This window comes from Mytilus edulis, chromosome 1, assembly GCF_963676685.1.
Source record: "Mytilus edulis chromosome 1, xbMytEdul2.2, whole genome shotgun sequence".
Lineage (NCBI taxonomy): Eukaryota > Metazoa > Mollusca > Bivalvia > Mytilida > Mytilidae > Mytilus > Mytilus edulis.
Genome location: NC_092344.1, coordinates 47,616,419 through 47,643,435, shown reverse-complemented (window position 1 = coordinate 47,643,435; position 27,017 = coordinate 47,616,419). Strand labels below are relative to the sequence as shown.

The 27,017-nt window shown below is 31.9% G+C and overlaps 2 protein-coding genes across 2 annotated transcripts in view; one reads left to right on the top strand and one right to left on the bottom strand.

Annotated features, from left to right (window-relative positions):
- Positions 1-27,017, bottom strand: part of LOC139484313 (uncharacterized) — a 458,860-nt gene that overhangs the window by 381,422 nt on the left and 50,421 nt on the right. The gene's annotated exons all lie outside the window — the stretch shown is intronic.
- LOC139484219 (uncharacterized) lies at positions 9,987-25,406 on the top strand. Its single transcript, XM_071267954.1, has 3 exons — positions 9,987-10,106; positions 18,873-19,137; positions 19,753-25,406. Exons 2-3 carry the CDS (start codon positions 18,928-18,930, stop codon positions 21,313-21,315), a joined length of 1,773 nt encoding a protein of 590 aa, XP_071124055.1. The 5' UTR covers positions 9,987-10,106; positions 18,873-18,927; the 3' UTR covers positions 21,316-25,406.

Below are 27,017 nucleotides of genomic sequence, written 5' to 3'. Positions count from 1 at the left end.
TGAATAAACGACATGGACGTTTTTACCCAGGGATATAAATGACATGGTCATCATTTTCTAGGAAAATTGGTCTTAGGACAAATGTCACATACATTTTATAGAAAATTAATATTCAACTCTAAAACAATATTAAATAATAACATTTACATTTACCTTTTGAAAATTAAAACTAGAGGCTCTAAAGAGCCTGTGTCGCTCACCTTGGTCTATGTGAATATTAAACAAAGGACGCAGATGGATTCCTGACAAAATATGTTTGGTGATGGTGATGTGTTTGTACATCTTTCTTTACTGAACATTCTTGCTGCTTACAATTATCTCTATTTATAATGAACTTGACCCAGTAGTTTCAGAGGAGAAGATTTTTGTAAAAGATAACTAAGATTTACGAAAAATGGTTAAAAATTGACTATAAAGGGCAATAACTCCTAAAGGGGTCAACTGACCATTTCGGTCATGTCGACTTATTTGTAGATCTTACTTTGCCGACATTTATTGCTTTTTACAGTTTATCTCTATCTATAATAATATTCAAGATAATAGCCAAAAACAGCAAAATTTCCTTAAAATTACCAATTCAGGGGCAGCAACCCAACAACGGGTTGTCCGATTCATCTGTAAATTTCAGGGCAGATAGATCTTGACCTGATAAACAATTTTACTTCATGTCAGATTTCCTTTAAATGCTTTGGTTTTTGAGTTATAAGCCACTAAACTGCATTTTACCCCTATGTTCTATTTTTAGCCGTGGCGGCCATCTTGGTTTGTTAGCCAGGTCACGCCACACATTTTTTAAACTAGATACCCCAATGATGATTGTGGCCAAGTTTGGTTTAATTTGGCCAAGTAGTTTCAGAGGAGAAGATTTTTGTAAAAGATTACTAAGATTTACGAAAAATGGTTTAAAATTGACTATAAAGGGCAATAACTCCTAAAGGGGTCAACTGACCATTTCAGTCATGTTCACTGATTTGTAAATCTTACTTTGCTGAACATTATTGCTGTTTACAGTTTATCTCTATCTATAATTATATTCAAGATAATAACCAAAAACAGCAAAATTTCCTAAAAATTACCAATTCAGGGGCAGCAAACCAACAACAGGTTGTCCGATTCATCTGAAAATTTCAGGGCAGATAGATCTTGACTTGATTATCAATTTTACTTCATGTCAGATTTGCTCTAAATGCTTTGGTTTTTGAGTTATAAGCCAAAAACTGAATTTTACCCCTATGTTCTATTTTTAGCCATGGCGGCCATCTTGGTTGGTTGGCCGGGTCACGCCACACATTTTTTTAAACTAGATACCCCAATGATGATTGTGGCCAAGTTTGGTTTAATTTGGCCCAGTAGTTTCAGAGGAGAAGATTTTTGTAAAAGTTAACGACGACGGACGACGACGGACGACGGACGACGACGACGACGACGACGGACGACGGACGCCAAGTGATGGGAAAAGCTCACTTGGCCCTTCGGGCCAGGTGAGCTAAAAAGGAGTATCACGGAGCGTTTTTTGCCTATGAAAATGAATGACCTGACGTCTTTTTCTAGGAAAATTTATAATAGTTTGGGGACATAAATTTTATTAAAATATTTATACACGCCCCTTTAGCACTATTCAAACATGGACATTGAATTTCCTTAATTCACATGTTAATAATGTAATTTCATTCGTGTGGGATGTAAGTTATTAATATCAGACTAAAAAAAATATACTAGTAGTAAATTCTGTAACCGTCATGGAGGTGACATTTTGGTTTTGTTTTGTTGGTAAGTGTATGATTTTTTTTTTCACTTTCATTAAACAATTCTTTTCTCTAAGTGATTCTTTCTAATATTGTACTGTTATACCTCTGTCCCAGATAGGGGAGGGGGGGTGGGGGGATCCCGCTAACATGTTTAACCCCGCCACATTCTGTATACTGCCAAGACAGGAGCCTGTAATTCAGTGGTTGTCATTGGTTTATGTGTTACATATTTGTTTTTCGTTATTTTTTTTACAAAAATTAGGCCGTTAATTTTCTCGTTTGAATAGTTTTACATTGTCATTTCGGGACCTTTTATAGCTGACTATGCGGTATGGGCTTTGCTCATTGTTGAAGGCCGCAAGGTTACCTATAATTGTTAATTTCTGTGTAATTTTGGTCTCTTGTGGAGAGTTGTCTGATTGGCAATCATGCCACATCTTCTTTTTTTATATATAAGTTTTAAAGGGACACTATTTGACTCAAACAATGATTCTTTTGGTAAAAGTCAAATCAAATTAAAAATTTGCACCGTTTCAAACATGAAATAAATGTATCTGCTTATATATAGACCATTATTAGTCCGATAAAATGTGCTTCTAGGACAATCCATCAATGTTTTTTCTTTTGAGAGCCTTATTAACATGACAATGGTAGGATATGAATCTTGTATAAATGACTAAGACCGACTAAGGCTAATTTGTTGGGTGGTCGGAGGGGTCCTGATCCCGAAATCCCGGGCTTAAAACCATGAAATCCCGAGATGCAGAATATAAAGAAATGCATATCCCCAAATATCGAAATCGAAAAATATATTCCCGGATTCCGTAAGGACCAATCTCCAAATCCCGAGCTTAAAAACACCCGACACCCCGAAAATGGTCCTGTCTCCCTCTAGTAGTCTCTACCTTACTTTCATTTTTGTTAAATCACTATTTTCCCTTTCAACAATAAATTTGTACTATACCCCATTTAAGGGCATTATCACGGTTTTCTAGTCTGTGCATCCGTGTGTTCGTTCGTTCGTTCGGTCGTCCGTCCGTCCGTCCGTCTGTCCCCCTTCAGGTTAAAGTTTTTGGTCGAGGTAGTTTTAGATGAAGTTGAGAATGTTTTACTTATTTTAATACATATGCAAGTGGTACACCTCTTAAATAGTAAACATTTCAAAGAAAACAGTAGACAGAATCAGGGACTTTCTATACTAACATAAAAAGTCCCTGACAAAATACAGAGAGTCTCTATATATGAAGATGTATAATCGTAGTTTACATGTAGATAAACGCGAAAAATAATTGTCATCTCTAAGGAGGTATAATAGTTGTGGTTCTTGCCATCTAAACACCATGATAAGAAACGCGAAAAATACTTGTCCTCTCTAAAGGAGGTATAATTCATTTTTGTTATCTATTATACGATTGGTTGTACTTGTGTCACATGTTTTACTTATTTTACTGATATATATATATATGCAACTGGTATAACCCCTTAAATAGAAAACATCCAAAGAAAACAGTAGACAGAATACAGAGTCTCTTTATCATGTTTATATTAAAGTAGTATAATCGTAGTTCACATGTAGATAAACGCGAAAAATAAGGAGGTATGATAGTTGTGGTTCTTGCGATCTAAACACCATGATATGGAGAACGCTCTGATTGGCTTATTATTTTTCATTTTTTGTTATCTATCATACGATTGGTTGTATTTGTGCATGTTCCAAACCGGAAGTCTTTTCTATGACTAAAGTCAGTCTGATGACGCAATCATATCCGGACTCCATTTTGGTGTCAGACCACCAATTAAAAATCCCTATCTGTTCAACCAAATTTTGCAATTTTCACAGCTTTCTAAATATTTTACCTTAAGTTTAACTTCAAGGAAACCAGGTATAATATCCTGAATTGTACATGTATCACCTTCCTACATGCCAATTTTCAACCAATGTTTAAAGTCTTGTAACAAATTTCTGATTTTGAAAAGACAGGTACTACCAAAATAACTCCCGGTTTTCTGGAAATCTTAAATTAGTGTACTATGTAGCGCATTAATCCTGAATTTTTAATGCAAACTCATAGACAAGTGAATTTTGGCTCAAAATGGTCTAAATATATTTCCCATTCACCAAAAGTTTTATTTCTGCAAATTTGTTGGTTAGTTTAAGTAAACAATGACATCAAAAGCACTATTTTGTGTCAAAGTAGGACTACTTTTACATACGTTCTAAATTGGAGGGAGTAATTGGTGGTCTGACACCTTTTTGTCGTTTTTCTCCCAAAATAACTCAATCTGAATAATCATAAGAATGGATGACAAATGCGACTATGCATGTTACCTGTAGGACACAGAGGCATGATGATTGATTTATTGTGGAAGAAAGAGAAGCGACACACACAATGAGGTCTTCTCGTTTAAAAGTATAGATATATACAATATATATATACACACATCAGTATAAAAATCCATGTTGTCCAAAGTTTAAATTAGTGGTTTTGTTGCAAAATTTGCAAGAATGTGTTCTCAATCATTGTAATTAGGATTGACATCATTTGAGAATGGGGTAGTCGGAATATCAGTCTGTTTACATCAAACTCTCTTCCACAACCTTCATTTATGTTTAAGATCAAACAAGATGTCGATATCGACGATATCAACAACGTTGACACGATATCGACAAATTAAAACACCATGACAAAACACACTGTCGATATCGACAATTTTGGTTCGATATCGACGAATGAAGATATCATGAAAATACATACTGTCGATATCGACAATAACAACACGATATCGAATTCATATGGAAAATTTCTGAATTACAAAATGTATGAACAAACAAGACGCCGATATCGTCGATTTCAACAATAGTGATACGATATTGATCCGATATCGACACAGAAAATTTTAAACCTCTCCCCGATGATATATGGTACATGGATATACATTAAAGGAGAAAAAAAAACATAATCTTAAAAGAAGTATAAACAACACAGAACTATCTTAGAAGAAGGGCAAACAGAGGACAAAAGACAAACCCGGTAACAAATAAGACATACTAGGACAAACAACATTTGACATTGAAACTAAAAACAAATGAAAAACGCAGACCCCGAAATACTTGGGCGACCATACCATTAATTCTTATTGCGTTAGCATCTATGTATGGATGAATGACAAGTTAAGATATTTTACATGATTTCATAAATGCATTGCCAACTTGACAAAAATCGTATGTAAACTGGATTTAAAAAGAAAATTTACGGATTAACTTCAACCGGAGGAAAAAAATATAATCGCACATAGTCCCCCTTATAAATGCCGGATAGAATCAATAATCAAAATACCCTCATGCGTTATCAAATGATCTTCATAGTGTTAAATATCTTTTACGATGTAGTTTTATTACTTTTAAAATAATCAACATAGAAATTTACATAAAACAACATCATAGACAAAATGTCAATTGTGTCAAATTTCAATAGAACAAAAGAATCGAAGCTCTTTGTTAGAGAAGGCGACAAATACTTACTGTAATGTTTACTATAGTAACAAAAATTATAAAAGTTAATAGAAACAAATAAACGACAATTTTCTTCTGAATTACGAAGTGTTTTATTTTAAAAACACCATTTGCATAAGTTTTCAATTTATCTATTACATAGTAATGCAGAACAATTAGATATCAAGTCGACGACATGGGTATCTATCAAGTTAGATGTAGACAATGCATAACCTCCGATTTAAAAAAAAATAATAAAAAAAATACCACGGACGGAGAACAATCTATAAATTCAGTTATTTTCGTGTCGGCCCTTCTATTATGTGCTATAAGAAAAAAATCCCCAAAATGGGTAACAATTGCATCGAAAAGAGAAAATCGAGTGCACCTTTTTATGTTAGGGGGTGTTTATAATAATAATAATAATAATAATAATAATAAATTCTTTATTTAAAGAGGGTAACTCAATTAGAAATAGTCTAATTTTCATTGAGGCCCTCAAACAAAATACATGCATACAGTTAACATTCATACATTCATACATTAATTTACAATATATATTACTAGTATATACACAATTCAATCATTGAAATATACAAAGGGTAATAAATGACAATATTTGATATAGTTTTGTTAGAGGAAAACAAATTAGTTGACTTGCATATAATTTTCAAGAAAATGATTATAACTATGTTTCTTGAATAATTCCACATTAGGACATTTCTTTATTTCGAGTGGTAAATTATTCCATACTTTGGTTGCAGAATAATGAAAAGATTTTTTATAAAAATTTGTATTTGGTCTTGGAACAAAAAGATCATTATTAGAGACAGATCGTAAGTTGTGGCGTTGCACATCATCAATATTTAGTATTGCTAAGTAATCAGGTGTTAGCCCATTTACAATTTTATACATTAGAATTGATTGTTGGTATTTTATTCTTTTGGTAAAAGATAGCCATTTTAAAGAAGAAAACATGAAATTAGATGGAATAGAAATATCGCATTCCAGTATAATTCTTGCTACTCTTTTTTGAAGTTTTATGATTCTATCTGAATCTTTTTGTAATAAATTTCCCCAAACTGAACTACAATAGTCTATATATGGTAGAATATATGCATTATAAAATAGTTGGCTTGTGTGTATTGGCAAATATACTTTAATTTTATATAAAAGTGATACTTTAGATGAGATAATTTTACATATACGATCAACATGATCTTCCCAGCTTAAATTTTCATCAATGTCTATTCCAAGTAATTTGAAAGAATGGACATTCTCAATACATGTTTCGTTGACGGTAATACATAATTCTGATAGTTGTTTAAGTTTTTGTTTTGAACCCAATTTCATACACTTAGTTTTTTGTGCATTGATTTTCATACTGTTATTGTTACACCAAGATTGTATAGCATTTAAATCATTTTGCAATATGCTGTTTATTTTTTCAATGTTTTTATCATGAAAATGCAATGTTGAATCATCAGCATATAAATCCATATTGGATTGTTTAACATGAAGTGGTAAATCATTTATATATATTAAAAATAACAGCGGACCTAAAATAGAACCTTGAGGCACTCCATACTTTACAAACGATTTATCAGATTTAATGTTAGCGTATTGGACTTCTTGTTGTCTGTCAGACAAATATGATTTTATCCAATCTATTACATGTTTTCCGATATGATAAAATTTTAACTTTTCTAGAAGTATGGCATGGTTAATAAGGTCAAAAGCCTTACTGAAATCTAAAAACACTGTACCAACTATTTCTCCATTATCTAAATATTTTAACCATTCGTCAATTAGTTTAGTTAGCGCTGTTTGGCAGGAATGACCTTGTCTGAAACCTGACTGGGCGATATGTAACAATTTTTTATTGTTAAGGAATTCATATAACTGTGTACATACATGTCTTTCGAAAATTTTAGATATGGTATTCAAAATAGAAATTGGACGATAATTTGAGGGAATATCTCTTGGTCCTCCTTTATGTATAGCAGTTACTCTTGCAAGTTTTAATTTTTGCGGAAAACGATTTGAAGTTATACTTTTGTTTATTAAAAAAGTTAATGATGGGGATATTATTTCTGCACTTAACTTTAAAAATTTGGGACCTATTCCATCTAAACCTGCGGATTTATTAATATTAAGATGTTTTAGTTGAGAACACACCTCTCCAATGGAAATGAGTTTTAAATGAAAATTTTCAGTTTTCTTTAATTTTTCACTAGTAAAATTTTGTAGCATAGAAAAATCCATATCTGAAGTATTATTTCCAATTAGTTTTTCAGCTACGGATGAAAAATGAACATTAAGAGTATTTACAATATCTTGGTTGTTATAAACCGTTTGATTTTCATACTGCATTTTAGGTGGAAAAATATTATCCTCTTTTGGATTTAACTCTTTAATATGATTTAAGGTGTATATTTTGTCCTTAAAACCTACAAAGCAAGAGTATTTGATATATCATCTCGCTTCAGATTCTATCATTTTTATATATCAAAGCTACAGGTTGACTTTATAACATGACAAAATCACAGTACGAAAAGATGAAATATATGGGTCAAGTAAAATACCTATCTAATGAATCACAAAAACAGAGTAGGTGTGTTTGAATAGCTACTTTTTCACTAAAAGTACTTGACGACAGTCTTTAAAGTTGGATGATGAAAATACATATCTTTGAAAAAATACATTTTTTTGTGTGTAATAACTATGGTTTATAATCTTCAAACACTGAACATTTTTAGTCTGCCCTTTCACGAAATTTTAATAGAACTTTTTTGAATGTTTAAGCATTTTCGAAAATTCCATCTAACAACCGATCAGACAATCGTTTTAAGTTGAATCAATGCAGACAAGATCATTAACTGATGCTCATTAGCTAGTAGATACATTTGTCTTTTAAAATACAACTGACATATAAGATTGTAATGGTGCTATGTGGATAAAGGAGAAGGTCCGGTAAGGACTCATTTTGGCCTCAAATTTCAGTTTCATCTGACGAAAAATTTTGACCACTTTTTAAACACTTAAGTGTCTATTTCACTTGATTCAATTAGTTAATGTGAAAGATTTTAACTGATTTAGTCATTAAAAACGATCCGATTCAAGCTCAAATATGAAAAATCTACCAAATATGCTGAAAAATGTCACTTTACAGATGGTTTTTGTCAAAAATGAAAGTGGCCGCATCCGTGTTCATCCACAACCTTTATATATATTATGCATTATAATAAAATTCAACTTACATTTCAATATTAAGGATGAAAACGAATGCGGCCACTTTCGTTTTACACGGGGGCCGTCTAAAATTTACCTAAAAGCTAGAATTTTGAAGATTTCAGTAATTTAGCATGACTTAATGGTGCTACAAACCGATATATGTGCATTGTATGGTCAAAAACAACCCATATTTATGTAGCAGAAGCATTCAACTGTCCAATAAATAACTAAAAGTTTACATTTTAACAATTTTGTAAAACTGTTATATTTTGGGGCCAAAAGGGGGTCTTACCGGACCTTCTCCTTTATCGGTTTTCAAGAGCAAAATTGGCAGCGCGTCATCCCTACAATGGCTTCCAGTTCTACGATTGTGAAAATGAACTGGCCTATAAATGGAGAGATAATTTTGACGAAGTAGAATCCTGACTGATATGTTTTGTTCCATGCTTGAATTTTGAAATAAAATTAAATGTTTGTTCGCAGGTTTCGGTATTGAAGGAATTGAAAGCAGCAACTTTGTGAGGATTCACATTTTGTTTGCACCTGAGGTTTGCACCATATATCGATATCGACAACCAAGACAGAGGTTCTAGGCCGTTGTTTAAGTTACGGGATGTTTGTCGATATCGTCGATGTTTTCCAGTTATGGAATGTTCGTCGATATCGTCGATATCAACATCGTGTCTTGGACATACCTCACAACCTTAAATCAATATATATATTTTTTTAATTTTATTTCAAAAAAGTTTCTCATGAAGTGCATGATATATCTCAGAACTCAGTTTAAAACTTGGTAGGCAGATGAAGGAAAACGAAGATCATTTCATTTTGGCACTTAATGGAATAAACTGTATGTTTTCATTATGTTTTCTGAAGGGTGGGCAGGGATTGTCATATGGAACTCAGTCTTTCAATAGAAATAGTCAATATTGAGTAATTCCAAGACGGTAGAAAACAGTGTCACGCGTGCAAAATCAATGGAATTTATTGTTTTTTGTCTCTATAGTTCTTAAAATAACTTTTAAATATGTTGGTGATAAATTAGTTTTAGACCAGTACGTGGTAATTACAATTGCATTTTAATTTATACAAGGTCTGAGTTCAGAGGCAACAGAAAGTTAACAAAACTGAGTACTGATCATGATAATCGCTGAGCCAGAGGACAGCTAGCTAGGCTAGACGAAGCCGCTATATAATTTCTAAACAAAATACACGAAAGTTGCAGGTAATAGTATTAACACAATTTTGTCAACTTTAGTAGGACATTTTTCTAATTTCACACAGAATTTGTTTTGGGTCATCCTCTGTTATTTTTTTGGGTAAATTGGACAAAGGATTTGTATATAATTATGCAAAAACTTATTTAGACAGTCATTATGTTTAAGAAAAGGATTTACTTAAAGAAGAACAGATATTTAAAAAAAACATAATACTGAGGCTGTGCTTTTGCAGTTGTGAACTTTAAATAAATGGATACAGTAGACACATTTCAAATATCTATCTCAAGTCCTCTGAAGGTTCCAGATTTAACTTCGTTTCATAAACGAAAATCTGTAATTTTATAAACACAAGAACTTTCCAAGATGGTCACTTTCGAAGAAAACTTCACGTCAAATATTTAACATCTGAAGGTAACTAACGATTAATCTCACCTAGATACACTTAAATAATATCAGGATCAGGTTTCGAAATGAAGCACTTTATGTTTATGATGCTAGTTGTCCAAAAATAGGCAATTATCGACACACCCTTTGAGGCCTTTCCCCGTTTTGCAGACAGCTCTTCGTCACGTTAGTGATCTGACAGGCAATAATTATCATTAGTGTTAATGAAAAACTGGATTTGTAAGAAGAGATCATAATGAAGATTTAGAATTTAGATCTTCATAAGGCAGTCCAATTAGTAAAATAGTTGGAACTCTTAGCTTGACTGCACTAATTACTTTTTATTAGGCAGTGTTTTCTCCACTTTTTTTTAAATTTGGATGGCATTGGTCCTTTCGCCCTCTAACATGTCTGCAACCATTCTTGTTCGCTCCATTTCACTTTCAGACCTTACAAGTTTGCACTTGAAGTCTGTTCCCCCTTTACACAGTTGCACCGTTTGGCGTTATTGACATTATATTGGTATTAGTGATTTTCAGCGCTATTACAATTTCCCGCTGTTCTATTGCACTGACCGCAGCGCTATCCATCGCAAGCGTCGCTAAATTTTCGTCATTTTTCAAATTTCCTGCTTATTTACACTTCCGATCACATGATTGCAGGGATCTCCATGGCCTGTTTAACGATGGCGCCCCGCCATCGTCCAAATGTCTTGCGCCATCGTCAAATGACTCGCGCCATCGTTAAATTGTCTTTGCCATCGTTAAATTGTCTTCCGCCATCGTTCAAAACTTCATCGTTTTCTGTAGCCCGACGCCATTTTTTTTAATCAATTATAATCAAATGCATATAATTGGATAACCCTTAGGCTTTTTATGTTATAATCCAATACAGTTCTAACGCCTGAGGGATATCCAGATTAAGATCACTAATCACTTGTACCTGAGCTTGTACAGCCTGTAGATCAACAAACCAGACAGGAGAATACTATCTGAGGATAGACGATCCATTTGTCGAATTAATCAACTAAGTTTCAGCAAATGATTATGATAATTGAGATTAAATAAATAAATTAATAATCCAGTTACAAAAGAAAACAGTTTAACATGTCGAACACATGCTTTATTTTGACTTACGCAATCAGCATCCCCCTTTTTTAAGAAGTACAAAAGAAGACGCAAAACAGTGAATATTATTTCATCGCAAATAACTCGAGTACTGCTGTAACGATAATTTAGAATTACTTTAAAAGTTTAAAAGTAAAAACGTAAATATTTCCTGTAAGAAATATCGTATCGTAATTCCGAATTCATTTCGTATATTACAATCAAATTGATACATCTGCGTTTCCGGTTTCTATTCAGACTCGAAAGATGCATGTTGCACAGCATCAATTTGCCAGATAAAGTAATTAAAAACCTTTTCATTTGTCAACATTTGCTTTACAAATCTCTTTAACCGTTTACATAACCCGTACGAATCGTTTTGTTGTTGCTGCAAATCAGCCAAAACCGGTAATGGGTTCTGAATTTGACAGTGTCGATGAAAAATAAGCTCCACATCATATGATTTTTAACCCCCATAACAATTACCAACAATACAAGAAATCTACATGGGGACCTTCATGACAGCTTTTAATCATTCTCGACTAAGGAGGGACCATGAAGACTTGGCATTTGAATGGTTAAAAACGGCAATAAATGAAAATATTGATACTTCTTATTCTATAATGAAAATTCAAATAAATATAATTTAAATAAGAAATGAATTAGCATGTTACTATTCCTTGTATGGATAAAATACTTTCGATCGCGCTACATGTACACTGTACAGCGTAGACACGGTTTGTAATGGTGAAAGTTCCTCCATCGTTCAATTTTCATCCATGGAGATCCCTGGATTGTCTGGTTTACTATTTCTGAATGAATTATTTCCGTTGTATTAAGTATGTCCGCAGGACCAGTCTAATAAATTTTACAAAATTGCGACTTTTACAGATGAAAATAAGCAAAGATTTAAACATTGACATCTATTGTTTTAATTGATAGAATATACAGAGGCATATATGAATAAAATGAGATGAAATAAATTGACTGCATTTGCTGACTACACTCAAACTTTTGTTGAACGATTTTTGAGAACAAACAATGATTTTAAAAACGATCAAACACAGGGGTTTGTTATATATAATTACAATTTGCTGGTCTTACTATCCAAACGAACCTCGAAAATGAGCAAATCTTTGAAGTATTAATTATAACCTTTTCAAACTAATTATTGGTAAGGCAGCAATTCTACAGTAATGAATTTTACCATTTAAAAACAATTGAGAGGATATATGATTAGAAAAACAAACCCCAAACTTGAGAAATTCACTTTCTCGATGTCCAGCTTGGATGAAGCCATTTGAATATTATATAACTTTAAGGTCAGAAAAATTACAAATCATTATGTTAAAAAATGTCAATTCCTGTCAAACGTCGTAAGGTTAACAGTACACTGCTACAGTGGGTTACAAAACCAAATACAGAAGCTGACAATGAATGACTTTATTGTTGGTCCTACATGTTTTGCAACATCACCTGTTAGTGATAAGAAATCTTCACATAGGCAGTCTGGTATAGACTCAGAAGGTAGACCCATCATGGAAAAGACTGAAATAAATTACCACCTGAAATTTCAAACAACACTTCTACAGACGTACATTTACATGTAGTACTCCAAGTCCTTAAAACTTTTTCTCACTTAAAAGTTAAACTAAATGTACCTAGTGTTTTTATCTAAATATGAAAATAAAATAAAATAAAAAATGTAAAAATTAAAAGTCCAATAAAAATTGTAAAGTTTATAAAAAAATAGAGAAAAATTGAAATTAATTTTAAAAAGCAACCTCAATCAGGCATGTGCCAGAATGTAATCTTCAAAATGTTGATGGTTTTCTGTAACTAAAGAAAAAGACTTCTCCTTGGGTTTTATACACAGATAATATGAGGATTATATGAATTTACAATGGACAAAAAAAGACTTTTCTTCTATCCTGTCTATATCCATACAATAAGTAAATAACATAAGAAAACAAAGGGGTATACGTAACTTCCATGAGCATGATGAGGACATCATTACAAGAGAAAACATCAATAGCATAATATAAGAAAAGCACATAACAAATCAATTACAAACCAACCGTGTGCCGCGACAATGTTATAGAGAATTGTCGAAAATCACGTGCTTACCACAGCGCTATCCAAAAATCCTGGAGAGAACACTGAATCTCGTGGCAGACAAAACAGGCCAAGCAAAATCGTATTTTCCTGCAAAAAAAAAAACCCATCTGAAATAAAAGGAGAACTTTGGGAAAAAACGATGTTCATGCTATAATTTTGTTCAGGAATAAAGATGTGATAGAGTAGGTTAATAAAAGCGATTTACATTTATTTTTCATAATTTTTTTTTTTAATTCAATAGAAAAAGATCAATATTCTGACCATTATATGAAATATAATTTATTTGGTATACATGTACATTGTTGTACATATAAAAAGATATCTAATAATTCAACAGGAAATTGAATACAAATTTGGCATGATCATGTAGGTTGGGATCGACCTGGGGAGCGAACATGAGAGGTGCGAACGTGTATTGTAAAAAAATATTGAAGACTATCAGCAACGGACCTGATACCATTTGGATGCCTCTTGTAGTTTAATTTGGAATCAGGAGCCATACCCCCAAAATCACACTCACAGTTCGACCTCTTTCTATTTTCTACCCAACTTGTGCACCCTAGATATGCAGTTACATTTGCATTTGTTGACAAGCCTGTGACTTTTGACCCACAAGGGAGACATATCAATCCTACATTCTGTTTTCGTATTTCTTAAAATATCCTGGACTTCCATCAAACCAGCTTGTTTATGATTATATTTAAGATAGTATCCAAACATTTTTGTTTTTCTCTTAAAAATGGATTTAGTTTTTCTGCCAGTGATGAACATTACATTGACTGTGTGATTACAGATATAAAAATTTTAATAACTTTCTTCAACTATCCTGGATTTGTACCAAACTTGGACCAACATGACCAAAGCTTGTTTGTGACATGTATGATCAAAAGCTAGCATCTAGAAGGAAATTTTGTAAAAATTTAATTCCTTTTTAGCTCACCTGGCCTAAAAGGCCATGTGAGCTTTTCTCATCACTTGGCGTCCGTCGTCGTCGTCGACGTCGTCGTCGTCGTCGTCGTCGTCGTCGTCGTTAACAATTTTTCAAACATCTTCTCCTCTGAAACTACTGAATGGATTTGAATGAAACTTAATATGATTGTTCCTTAGTATATCCTGCACAAAATGTGCGCTTCGATTTTTGATCCGTCAAAAAACATGGCCGCCGTTACTTAAAATAGAACATAGGGGTCAAATGCAGTTTTTGGCTTATATCTCAAAAACGAAAGCATTTAGAGCAAATCTGACATGGGTAAAAATGTTCATTAGGTCAAGATCTATCAGCCCTGAAATTTTCAGATGAATCAAACAAACCATTGTTGGGTTGCTGCCACTTAATTGGTAATTTTAAGGAAATTTTGCAGTTTTTGGTCATTATCTTGAATATTATTATAGATAAAGATAAACTGTAAACAGCAAAAAAGATCAGCAAAGTAAGATCTACAAATAAGTTAATATGACCAAAATTGTCAATTGACCCCTTAAGGGGTTATTGTCCTTTAATGACAATTTTTCACAATTTGTTCATCATATTTGCTAACTTTAAAAAATCTTCTTCTCTGAAACTACTGAATGGATTTGGTTAAAACTTAGCATGGTTGTTCCTTAGATTATCCTGCACAAAGTGTGTGCTTTGATTTTTGATCTGTCAAAAAACATGGCCGCCGTTACTTAAAATAGAACATAGGGGTCAAATGCAGTTTTTGGCTTATATCTCAAAAACGAAAGCATTAAGAGCAAATCTGACATGGAGTAAAAATGTTCATTAGGTCAATATCTATCAGCCCTGAAATTTTCAGATGAATCAAACATCCAATTGTTGGGTTGCTGCCACTTAATTGGTAATTTTAAGGAAATTTTGCAGTTTTTGGTCATTATCTTGAATATTATTATAGATAAAGATAAACTGTAAACAGCAAATATGATCAGCAAAGTAAGATCTACAAATAAGTCAATTTGACCAAAATTGTCAATTGACCTCTTTAGGAGTTATTGCCCTTTAAAGACTTTTTTTCACAATTTGTTCATCATGTTGACTTACTTTAAAAAATCTTCTCTTATGAAACTGCTGTATCAATTTCAGCCAAACTTAGGCTAAATGAGTTTCAGAGTTTCAGAGTATCTAGTATAAATTTTATATTTCATTTCCTTGTATGTCAAGAAACATAGCTCCTATGGCTAAAATAGAACATAGGAGAAAATGATTTTTTTTTGCTTTTGAAGAAAATAGGACGATTCAAAGAACATTTAAATAAATTGAAAAGCCAAAATAATCATTGATGAGAGATTAAACCAAAAAAATTCAGGTGAGCGATTCAGGCTCTTGAGAGCCTCTTGTTTTGTATATATTACGTATGCTTATTATCTTAAAGTGGTTTTACTAAAACTCTGTGTAGAATAAGAAAAACATCTAAACTGTATGAATTGTATCCATGACTGAAGTACAAGATAACGTCATAAGTAAACGACGTTAGATTTACAACAATGGTTTATTCCATCATTAAGTCAATATTTTCATGAAGTAATTAATCAGTTAATTATCAGCTCAAATAGTTTTTTCCATGCTGAGATTCTGATTACCCTTGCATCTGGTTTGTTATTTTTATTTATTCAGAAATTGATAAACAACAATGTAAATAAATTATAATAATATAAATTTACATTTCTTTATATTGATTACAGCTCATTATCATAATTACTTTTCTCAATGTTAAACACAGCTTGTAACTTGTATATATATATTTGAACCTTTATTGAAACTGAATAATTTTACAAATTAGTTCATTTAAACATGCATAATCTGTACATGTGCTGTTAGAAAAAAAATCCCAAAAAAATCATAGTTTAACTATTTGAATGCATTATTTTTCTGAGAAAGTTTTTATACGACCGCAAAAATTTTAATTTTTTGGTCGTATATTGCTATCACATTGGCGTCGTCGTCATCGTCGTCGTCGTCCAAATACTTTTAGTTTTCGCACTATAACTTTAGTAAAAGTGAATAGAAATCAATGACATTTTAACACAAGGTTTATGACCACAAAAGGAAGGTTGGGATTGATTTTGGGAGTTTTGGTCCCAACATTTTAGGAATTAGGGGCCAAAAAGGGCCCAAATAAGCATTTTCTTGGTTTGCACACTATAATTTTAGTTTAAGTGAATAGAAATCAATGAAATTTTGACACAAGGTTTATGACCACAAAAGGAAGGTTGGGATTGATTTTGGGAGTTTTGGTTCCAACAGTTTAGGAATTAAGGGCCAAAAAAGGGCCCAAATAAGCATTATTCTTGGTTTTCGGACAATAACTTTAGTATAAGTAAATAGAAATCAATGAAATTTTAACACAAGGTTTATGATCACAAAAGGAAGGTTGGGATTGATTTTTGGAGTTGAGGTCACAACAGTTTATGAATTAGGGGCCAAAAAGGGGCCCAAATAAGCATTATTTTTGGTTTTTGCACCATAACTTTAGTATAAGTAAATAGAAATCTATGAAATTTAAACACAAGGTTTATGACCATAAAAGGAAGGTTGGGTTTGATTTTGGGAGTTTTGGTCCTAACAGTTTAGGAATAAGGGGCCCAAAGGGTCCAAAATTGAACTTTGTGTGATTTCATCAAAAATTGAATAATTGGGGTTCTTTGATATGTCCAGTCTAACTATGTATGTAGATTCTTAATTTTTGGTCCCGTTTTCAAATTGGTCTACATTAAGGTCCAAAGGGTTCAAAATTAAACTTAGTTTGATTTTAACAAAAATTGAATCCTTGGGGTTCTTTGATATGCTGAATTTAAAAATGTACTTAGATTTTTAATTATTGGCCTAGTTTTCAAGTTGGTCCAAATGGGGGTCCAAAATTAAACTTTGTTTGATTTCATCAAAAATTGAATAAATGGGTTCTTTGATATGCCAAAACTAACTGTGTATGTAGATTCTTAATTTTTGGTCCAGTTTTCAAATTGGTCTACATTAAGGTCCAAAGGGTCCAAAATTAAATTAAGTTTGATTTTAACAAAAATTAAATTCTTGGGCTTATTTGATATGCTTTATCTAAATATGTACTTTGATTTTTGATTATTGGCCCAGTTTTCAAGTTGGTCCAAATCAAGTATTGTGCAATAGCAAGAAATTTTCAATTGCACAGTATTGCACAATAGCAAGAAATATCTAATTGCACAATATTGTGCAATAGCAATTAATTTTCAATTGGAGTTATCTTTCTTTGTATAGAATAGTAGTTGATAATATATGTTGGAAATTTGCCAGACATGACTATGATGTCATTTTCTATTTTTATTTGCCAATAACTTTATGTAAATAACTTCATTGGAAATTTGCCAATATAAAATGTTGCTGATGAAGCTTTTTTTCCTTATCTTATCTAAAATGTTTTTAGATAATGTATGTTGGACATTTGCCAGACATGACTATGATGTCATTTTCTATTTTTATTTGCCAATAACTTTATGTAAATAACTTCATTGGAAATTTGCCAATATAAAATGTTGCTGATGAAGTTTTTTTTATTGTTTTATACAATAAACAATGTATATTCACTTTTACTACCAACCAATCTTTACCATTCAGTGATAACAAGCACTTTATTTTACATTTTAATATTTTATGATGTATTTAAAAGAGTAGTTATTGTTGCAAACTCCATTAGAAATTTGAATTGATATCAGTTTTGGAAAAAGGGAAACGGGGATGTGAAAAAAGGGGGGGGGGGGTTTAAATTTTTCTCATTTCAGATTTCATAAATTAAAAGAAAATTTCTTCAAACATTTTTTTGAGAGGATTAATATTCAACATCATAGTGAATTGCTCAAAGGCAAAAAAAAACACTTTTAAGTTCATTAGACCACATTCATTCTGTGTCAGAAACCTATGCTGTGTCAACTATTTAATTGTAGATTTAAAAAGTTTGAAGAAGAAATCTTTAATTGATTTGTAAAATCTTGACAATTTTTTTGTGTAAAAAAAAACCATGTAATGTCAAAAATTTTATCACAATCTAAATTCAGAGCTGTATCACGCTTGAATGTTTTGTCCATACTTGCCCCAACTGTTCAGGGTTCGACCTCTGCGGTCGTATAAAGCTGCGCCCTGCGGAGCACCTGGTTATCACATGGTATCCTGCACTTATCATGCTTTTTTATATACCTTGTCTCTATAGTAATTATTAGTGTATTTATGGATGTACAGTTAAGTCAAGGAACAATGAGTTCGTGCACATGAATGCATGAAGACACAATTCAAAGAATAATAAAAAAAATAGATTTCAACCATGTGGGTTTACTGGGTTAAACTGTCTTCAACAAAAGCCAAGGTTGTATATAATATATATGTGTGTTATATATGTTGAAAATCTAAATCATATCTCAACAGTCTAGAAAAGTTGTAAAATAAATTAAACAGACTTGATAAATGATAATCTGCCATAGACACCTAATTACCTTAGCTTAAGGACACAAAAAACATGGAAGACTATCAACAACTGACATGAGAACTGAACACCAGCATGAATAAAACAAATTATTAATGTTCATCAATTTTTTTATACCATTGTAGGTAACAGAGAAGTTTTCTAGCTTCATTTTCGCCTTTCGATACTAAGTAGATCACCATGGCTGACGATGCAGGACACAAAGCCATGTTGTATTTCTTGGAGATATTGATGAATAGCGCAACACCCTATACCATCAGTCAGTTAGCAGGGCGCTTTGGAAGTCGTAACTTTACACCAGACATGCGACAATGTGCAGGTGGGAATGAAGCTGGTTTAAAGAAATTCCTACAAAAATATCCATCTTTATTTGCAGTGAATGGAAATTTAGTAAGTTTTGGCCTATATGGTATTTAGTAAAAGGCTGTTACCTTTACTCGATTGGATAGATTTTTAAGGAAGGATAAATATTCTGTTTATTTCTTTTCAGTTAAATTTTGAAATGACTTGTCTAGCTTCTATTAAAATATTGATAACTATTCCTGTTTTAGTGTTTACTATAATATGAAAATAACTGTAGTATTGTTGTTAAAAGACAATTATACAATATAAGGAAACAAAAAGTACAAAAGAAGAAAAAAAGAAAAAAAGTTAACATTGGTATTTAAAACATGTATATGATAATGACAGGGAAAATAGAAAAAAATGGAGCAGTTGGATATTCTTTCTTGTACTAAATATGTTGATGGAGATCAATACATACCTGGACTGAACCAATACAAATAGCTTATGACATCATTCAAATCACCAAGTATTCAAGAAAACACAGAAACTTATTGTTATATGCAAAACAGGAAATCAACTTTAACATGTTTAATAGTATAATTGCTGTTGACATGCATGCTTTTATAAACCTTCCCAATTTAATAATCGTAATGGAATAGAATGCATATATTTTGTATCCTTGTTTAAATATTGACTTGTAACTTTGGTATTGTGTTTCAGGTTAGTTTGAATGACGGAAGTAATGATCTTGGAAAGTCTAATTTTCGAGAAAGCAGCCCTGCATCATCAAATCCCCAAGAAGTATCTACTGAAACTGAAGCAGTTCAGTATTTTCGCAGCAAAATGCTCAAAAAAGGAGAACAATGGATGGCCACAGCAAGTCTAGCTGGACATTTATCACAAGCTCCTCCAGATATCAGAGAATGTGTTGGCCCACAGAATGAGTTTAAACAGTGGATACTTAGGCATCCACTGATATTTGAAATTAAAGGTGACATGGTTGGCCTAAAAGACAATATAACATACAGTGCTGTGAATCCTAATGCCGAGCCATTTCTTGAAGACAGTGCCTTAACCTCTCGTTTTAACCAAGAAAGAGATCAATTATTATTACAGAGTACACCTAAATTAAAGAAAAGGCCTAAATCTTTGGATATGTTGGAACCTAGGTCCCCACTGATGTCACCTAGATCACCCGCCATAAAAAGTGCAATTACCCCAGGTAGTGCAAAATCGGGACCAACAGAAATGACAGCTAACCAGTACAAGGCTGTCATGTTTATTAAAGGCATAATAGAAAAGAAAGGTGATATGAAATTATGCAGTTTAACTGGACATTTTAGTCAAGCTCCTGAAAGTTTAAGAAATACAATTGGATGGACAAAACAAGATTTAGAAAAATTTCTTCTCTCGCATGCAAATATATTTGTTGTAGCAGATGATGAGACAGTTTCTGTAATTAAAAATGCTCGTCTAAATGTTTTCATCACAGGCAGCAGACCACAAGCAAGTCCAAAACCAACTGTTACTGGAAGGAAAGGCCGTATTTATCATGTAGCAAAACTCTGGGGTATCATTGATCTTGGCCGTCATGAACATGTATTCATCGATCGGTCAATATTTGGGAAACACATTGATGATTTGAACAAATTGCTGCACGTTGGAGAAATGTGCTGCTTTGATGCAATTCCTGCTCCTAAAGGCAGTCGTGCAAGATGGCGAGCAATAAAAGTATGGAAAGAGCATGAATCCATCGAGGACTTGATTGAAAAGGTAGCTACACAATTACAGTTGCCATTGGATGGTATACCATTTAAAGAGCCTCCAAGTCCCCTCACAAACATTGATGAAGAGATGCGACAAATAATTCCCGAACTGAATGACAGTACTATTGCATGCACCCCTGTCAGTGTTGGAGGTGTCAATTATGCTTTTGGCGATGCAGCACCAAGTGGAGCAGGAATTGTTCCAGTCTGGAATTTCAAACATGCTGAATTGGCAGGTCTTAGAGATGTTGATGATTTAGATTTAAGTGATGAGGGAGAATCTCCAAGTTTATCCATGGTAGCAGAGCGTTATTACATGAACCGTTCAGTACTAGGAGACAGTCCCCGAGATGATGAGGATGAAAGCACAACTAAGGAAAATAATGGTACAGTAAATGGTGAAGTTGGAAAGGAGGGAAAATCAGAAAATACTCAGAAGAAAACATCAGAAATGGGATGTCAAACTATTGTAACGGGGGAGGTTCTAGCAACTCAGCTATTTCATGAAGAATTTTAAGAGTTCTTCATTTTATGCAATATTTTGTCAATAGTCAAGACATGTTTTAAATGGTTTTGTGAAAGAACAGATACATAGTAATGTTTGATGATTGTTATACTAGTAACACAATATTAAATGCAGGTTTCCACCTTTAAGACTTCTAATGTTCATATCTTACAATTGATTATGTATATAATTATCTGTGTTCTTTCACAAAATCTGCCTTGTTTTAGGGATTGTTCTAAATATGCAATATCTTATGAACATATGTACATGCAAGACAGAAAAAACTAACACTTTTTTCACAAAATAGTTTGTAATTACAAAATCTGATGATTGATTTTGGAACTAAATATATATGATCATGATGATGGTGCCATCCTATTTATATTTTGAAATATGTTGCATTTTTGGAGATTCCTGCAGTGGGAACTGTTGAATAGTAATTGCTTCTGCGGATTTAGAATAATTTGTGATTGCTTTAGTTGATTTAGATGACGATTATGATAGCATGTGTGGATTTAGATTAAGTTTGTGATTGCTTCAGTGGACGTAGATAAGTTTTGGTTGGGTTTTGTGACTGAATTATTAGTTTCCAGATATTTTCTTCAGTCTGAGACAGTGAGGAATGTGTCATTTCTAGTGGTATGCTTCGTGATTTTGCCAATTTGATTTTGACTTAAATGTGTATAACTTACTGCCATATTGAAAGTGAAGTGCTTATAAAAGGTCACTACAAAATGTACCATTTCATTAAAATTTTATATGTCCTGTACAGTTTTCTTATAGATCTGATGATACTAACAGTTTAAAATATTTTTCCAGGTATTACACAACACTGCAAACTTAATATCATCATGATATGAATAAAGTAACTATATTTTCCTCAATTATTGCAATGTGTTTTTTTTATCCATAGAATCAAAGTTTTCAAATAACTACATGTATTAGTGTTAACATTTTTGACAGGTAGAAATTACAAAAATCTGCATGTACTGTAATTTATGAAATAAACTTGTCTCAGAAAGTAATGCTAAGGATTGTAATATGCATGCAACTTGATATACCTGGCAACACTTCTTTAAATTATGAAATGTAATTTTGATAACCTTTAAAATCTTGAAATTGCAGATAATGTAAGATTTGATTTAATAAAAGGATGCAAAAATTTCAGGATTTTTTTGGGATTTTATTATTTATTAAAGTGACCTTGTTCTGTATTTTTTTGTGCTGGACATATTTATTATTAGTAGTACCTAAGTATATGCAATGAGATTTTTAATTGAACCATATTTATTATTGTGTAAATGGAATATATTTTATATAAGATATTTATATTTGTGTATTTTTTTAATCTTTGGTTTGTTGGGAAACTTCATTTTAATCGGGTTATAAAACCAAAGAACAGAGGTATGCTAAAAAGTAAAGATGAAATTTCTTCTTCTGAAGAAGGTTTTACTGAAGTTGATTTTTCATATTTTTTTTACAGCTCTCTGTATATCACATGTAGAAAGAAAATCATGTTTAAATTTGATTGTCATAACTTTTTAGGATAATGTTTGCTTATTAATTTTGTTCTTATCCTTTTAGAAAACTTTAATGACAAATGATTTATTAAATTATTTTATTTTTGTTAAATTAAACTTTGCAATGCAATTTTTTAATTGATTAATAATGCAATTTGCAATATTTGAAGACCTCTTGATACAAATGTCAAGTATATTCTATTTCTTTTAGTCTTCCTACTTGTGTTTTATGCTCAGGTTGCTGTCATCATGTCAGTTTCTACGAAATTAAGGAGCAAATAATTGTTAATTAACCTAATTATAATTGTTAACGAAATGTTACATATCCATTTCAGATATCAGTATTATCACGTCATTTCTACGTACATTTTACTGCTATGATTCGTATAGCATTTTGTAATTGTCTGTCTGTCTGTGTTCAAATTAAACACAATATCTTGTGTGAATTAGTCAAATTTGCATTGAGTGTGAATTTTGTGAAAATTTTGTCATGTATTTGTTTTCGTAACATTTTATGTAAGTTCATCTATAGTATAATTTCTGTTATAAAAAAATGTTTGTAGCCTCTATGTTCATCAAGCATGTTCATCTTGTGTTAGTTCAAAATGTACTCAACAGAAACAAACATTGACTTTTAATACCTAAGCCTTTAAATTTCTTTGTGTAATTTTTGTGTTTTTAGTTTCAGCATGTATGTATGTAAATGCTATAGGGGTCATGGTAGTAAGATAAACTTTCGATATTTTTTCGGCTTAGATAGAATGGTCTATCATTTTCGTATTATAACAATTTTTCGATTCTGTTTGAAACAGAAATATTATACTAGTCATATAATTTTATCTGATTTTTGTTTTTAAGAAAAAATGACCAAACCATTTTATTTTATTTTGTTTTAGAATGTCATGCTTACGAATTTAGAGGTCTTTGAAAGAGTCATGACAATGATTTAAAAATAGAACTTTTCTTGGTAATGTTATGAAAATATCATGTGGAAGTGAAAAAGAAATAACCAGAAAAAGAAAGCTTGATATATATATTCTTTCCAAAATTGTTTGTGGCTTGGTTTGACTCTAAATTGCACATTCAGACTTTTTCTTTTGATATAAAAATCTGAAGACTTTGACTTTTCAATTGAAACTTCGTCTTTCCCTGAGACTGCAAGAAGTACAGAATCAGATAGTTTTGATAGCTACTATGAAAGGATTATGAGGTGGTAATAAAGACCCTGTGAATTTTAGGGTCTTAATTTGTCGATCTGGCCTTTCATGGGCCAGAATTTATTATTTGCTGGAAATGACAACTAAATTCATAAGCATGACATTTTTCATTATTTTTAATTTACTGAAAAACCATTGTTCCATGACTTGTTGCTTCTTTAATTTTATGTTTTTTTTTAGATTTGTTATGTTTTTTTTTATTTTGTTTGTGATAAAATGTTATTAATATATTCACAATTATCTATCTTTATTTGATTAAAAAGATAACAACGATTCCAAAAATATAAATGATAAAAGACAACAAAAAATAAATTTGTGGGAAAAAACCCTCATTTATCAATCTATTTTTATTAAGAAGCATTTTATTACAAATTTCATCCCTTTAATTTTCCATACTACTCTTGTTATGATATTAATTAAAACAGCTGTTCCAAAATAGGGCATTAACTTCATTCTTAAACACATTAGAATTGTTTGAAATATTTGTTTATGAGGTAAAGAATTTCATTTATTTTTTTATTTGTCATGTTTGCATTGTGCGAATGATATCTTTTGAAACTTGCAAAAATGACGACCATTATATCTCAAACGGTTAGTGGATTCAAAACCTAATCCCTACCCTAAAGTTTTATTTATATCTAATTGTGTGTTGAATTGCACAGTTGGTGGTGCTGAGAGTTTGTAAATCCCATTTTGTTGATATACCTCAAACCTATTGTGTTTAGCTGAGTTTGTAAAGCATTACTGCTGTTGCAGGTATTTTTTTTTATCATCGCCATTTCATATTTTGTGTTGATATTTTGCATAATCATCCGATAGTGTAAGATTTTAGAATTTTGAAGAATGAGAAGGATTTTTTCATCAATTATATATTTTTATGAATAAAAATGCCATCTTTAAAATTGTGGTTGTGAAACTTTTTATAAAATTGGTTTGTGCTAACAAGGTTAAATTTTAAATATTTAGAAATAATTTACCATATTTAATACTAATATATAATATTCTAAGGTATAAAACTTTATTTTTGTGCATGTAACCAAATTTTTATATCATAACCAACTTTAAAGTTATATTTGTGTCTAGTTACATCATATTTTTATTTTTTGTATAAAAAGTTGTAAATTTCTTGGCACATACAGTGTTTTGTGAAAATTGTTAGAGTAGGTATATTTGCAATTTAAAAAATCCCGATATTAAGAAACCACAGATTGTTGTCAGAATTTTCCAAAGTGTTGCACTTTATCATCGACTTCAACACATGAGTATTTTTTTCTTTGGCTGCGTTTTTTTTCACATTTTTTTTCCACACTTTTGTCATTTAAAGGAATATATCTATTTCAAACAGAATAAACCTATAAAATAAAAAGTTTTCTCTTTATATTTACTACCCTTCAGCCGCATCAATTTATTTATATGGTTCAATAGAAAGAAGAAGATGTATGATAAGACAACTCTCCACAAGAGACACAGTAATTAACAACTATAGGGCCTTCAACAATGAGCATAGCCCATACCAGAAAGTCAGCTATAAAAGACTACAAAATAAGAATTGTAAAACAATTCAAACATGAAAACCAATGTCCTAATTAATGTAAAAAAAAATAAACAAAAAACAAATATGTAACACAGCAACAAACGACAACCACTGAACTACAGGCTCCTGATCTGGGATAGGTGCCAACCCTTGTTTAACCTGGGACAGTGATGTAACAGTACAACATAGAACAAACTATTTTTTTAATAATAAGTTGAAAAAGGCTTAATTCATCAGATGGATACAAATAAAAATACATCTTAAAAAATACAGTGGACATGGATGGGTACTTATACATCCCCACAACAAAAAGACACAAAGAACAGATATGAGAGGACTAACAGTTACTGAAAGCTGGTTCAAAGCCAATAACAACAAATTAAAAAAATTGCATCTTAGACTAAAATATCAATCAGTACACATCCAACATCCAATGGATTTAGTGTAAAGTTCTCATATATGTATATATGTCTGCAGATATTATCCAATATTGACCTTATTTCATGGTTTATTAGTCACTATAACCTTTGGTTTGGCCTGTGATGAAAGCTGTTAAAGAATGCAAGACATAGGGATGCTAATCCAAAGTGGGCATAAACTATAAACCAGGTTGGAAGACCTGGATACGTGATGCAGATGTCTTTTAAAAGTTCTGAAATTTTCATCTGTTACATGTATGATCTTGCATCTTTTTCATGATTCATTTACGGATAGATTTTTATCATGTGAATTTCTGACATGAATTATTTGAGAACTAGATAGAGTTAGGTCCTTGCAAGGTCTACATCTCCATTTAGCAGGGTCCATCTTACCTCACCATGACCTAATTTTCATGGTTCATTGGTTAATAAGATACTTTACTTACACATACTGAACCGCAAAAAACGTCGTATTTTTCGAAAACCCAAATTTTCAAATGCATTGAAAAAAAATATTTATGTATTTTGGTTTAGGTAAATAACCTTCAAATGATGCTACGATAATGTCAAAATCTCCGTTCATTAATTCAGGCGTTCTAATAGTGGTTTCACTGAGTGTGGCGCAGTCAAATTTTATGATGAGATGCACGTTGAATCCGTGCCTCTAATAGGGTATTCAAGAGGTTCGAAGTTTTTGTGTCATCATAATCTGTTTGATGCAGTACCGATGTCACAACTTAACCCACTACAATGAGAACAGGCAATATGACGTTTGAATGCTGGACAACGACCTCAGGTCGTTGCAAATGCAGTTAACTGCAATGTACACACCATCAAACGTTGACATGAACACCACAATGCAACAAAGAGTACAAACGATCGTCCACGTACTCAACGCTAATGGCGGACACACACGCTACTGACTGTGATATGGTGGTGAAAAACTTTTATCAATGAACAGTGAATGAACTGAAATGATGAGAATTTGTTAAATTACAAGGGTATTTATAAGGCCATTCAATAA

Coding starts and splice junctions, on each gene's coding strand:
- LOC139484219 (XM_071267954.1), top strand. CDS start 18,928: ATGGCTGACGATGCAGGACACAAAGCCATGTTGTATTTCTTGGAGATA. Junction 19,138..19,752: donor TTGCAGTGAATGGAAATTTA/GTAAGTTTTGGC, acceptor ATTGTGTTTCAG/GTTAGTTTGAATGACGGAAG.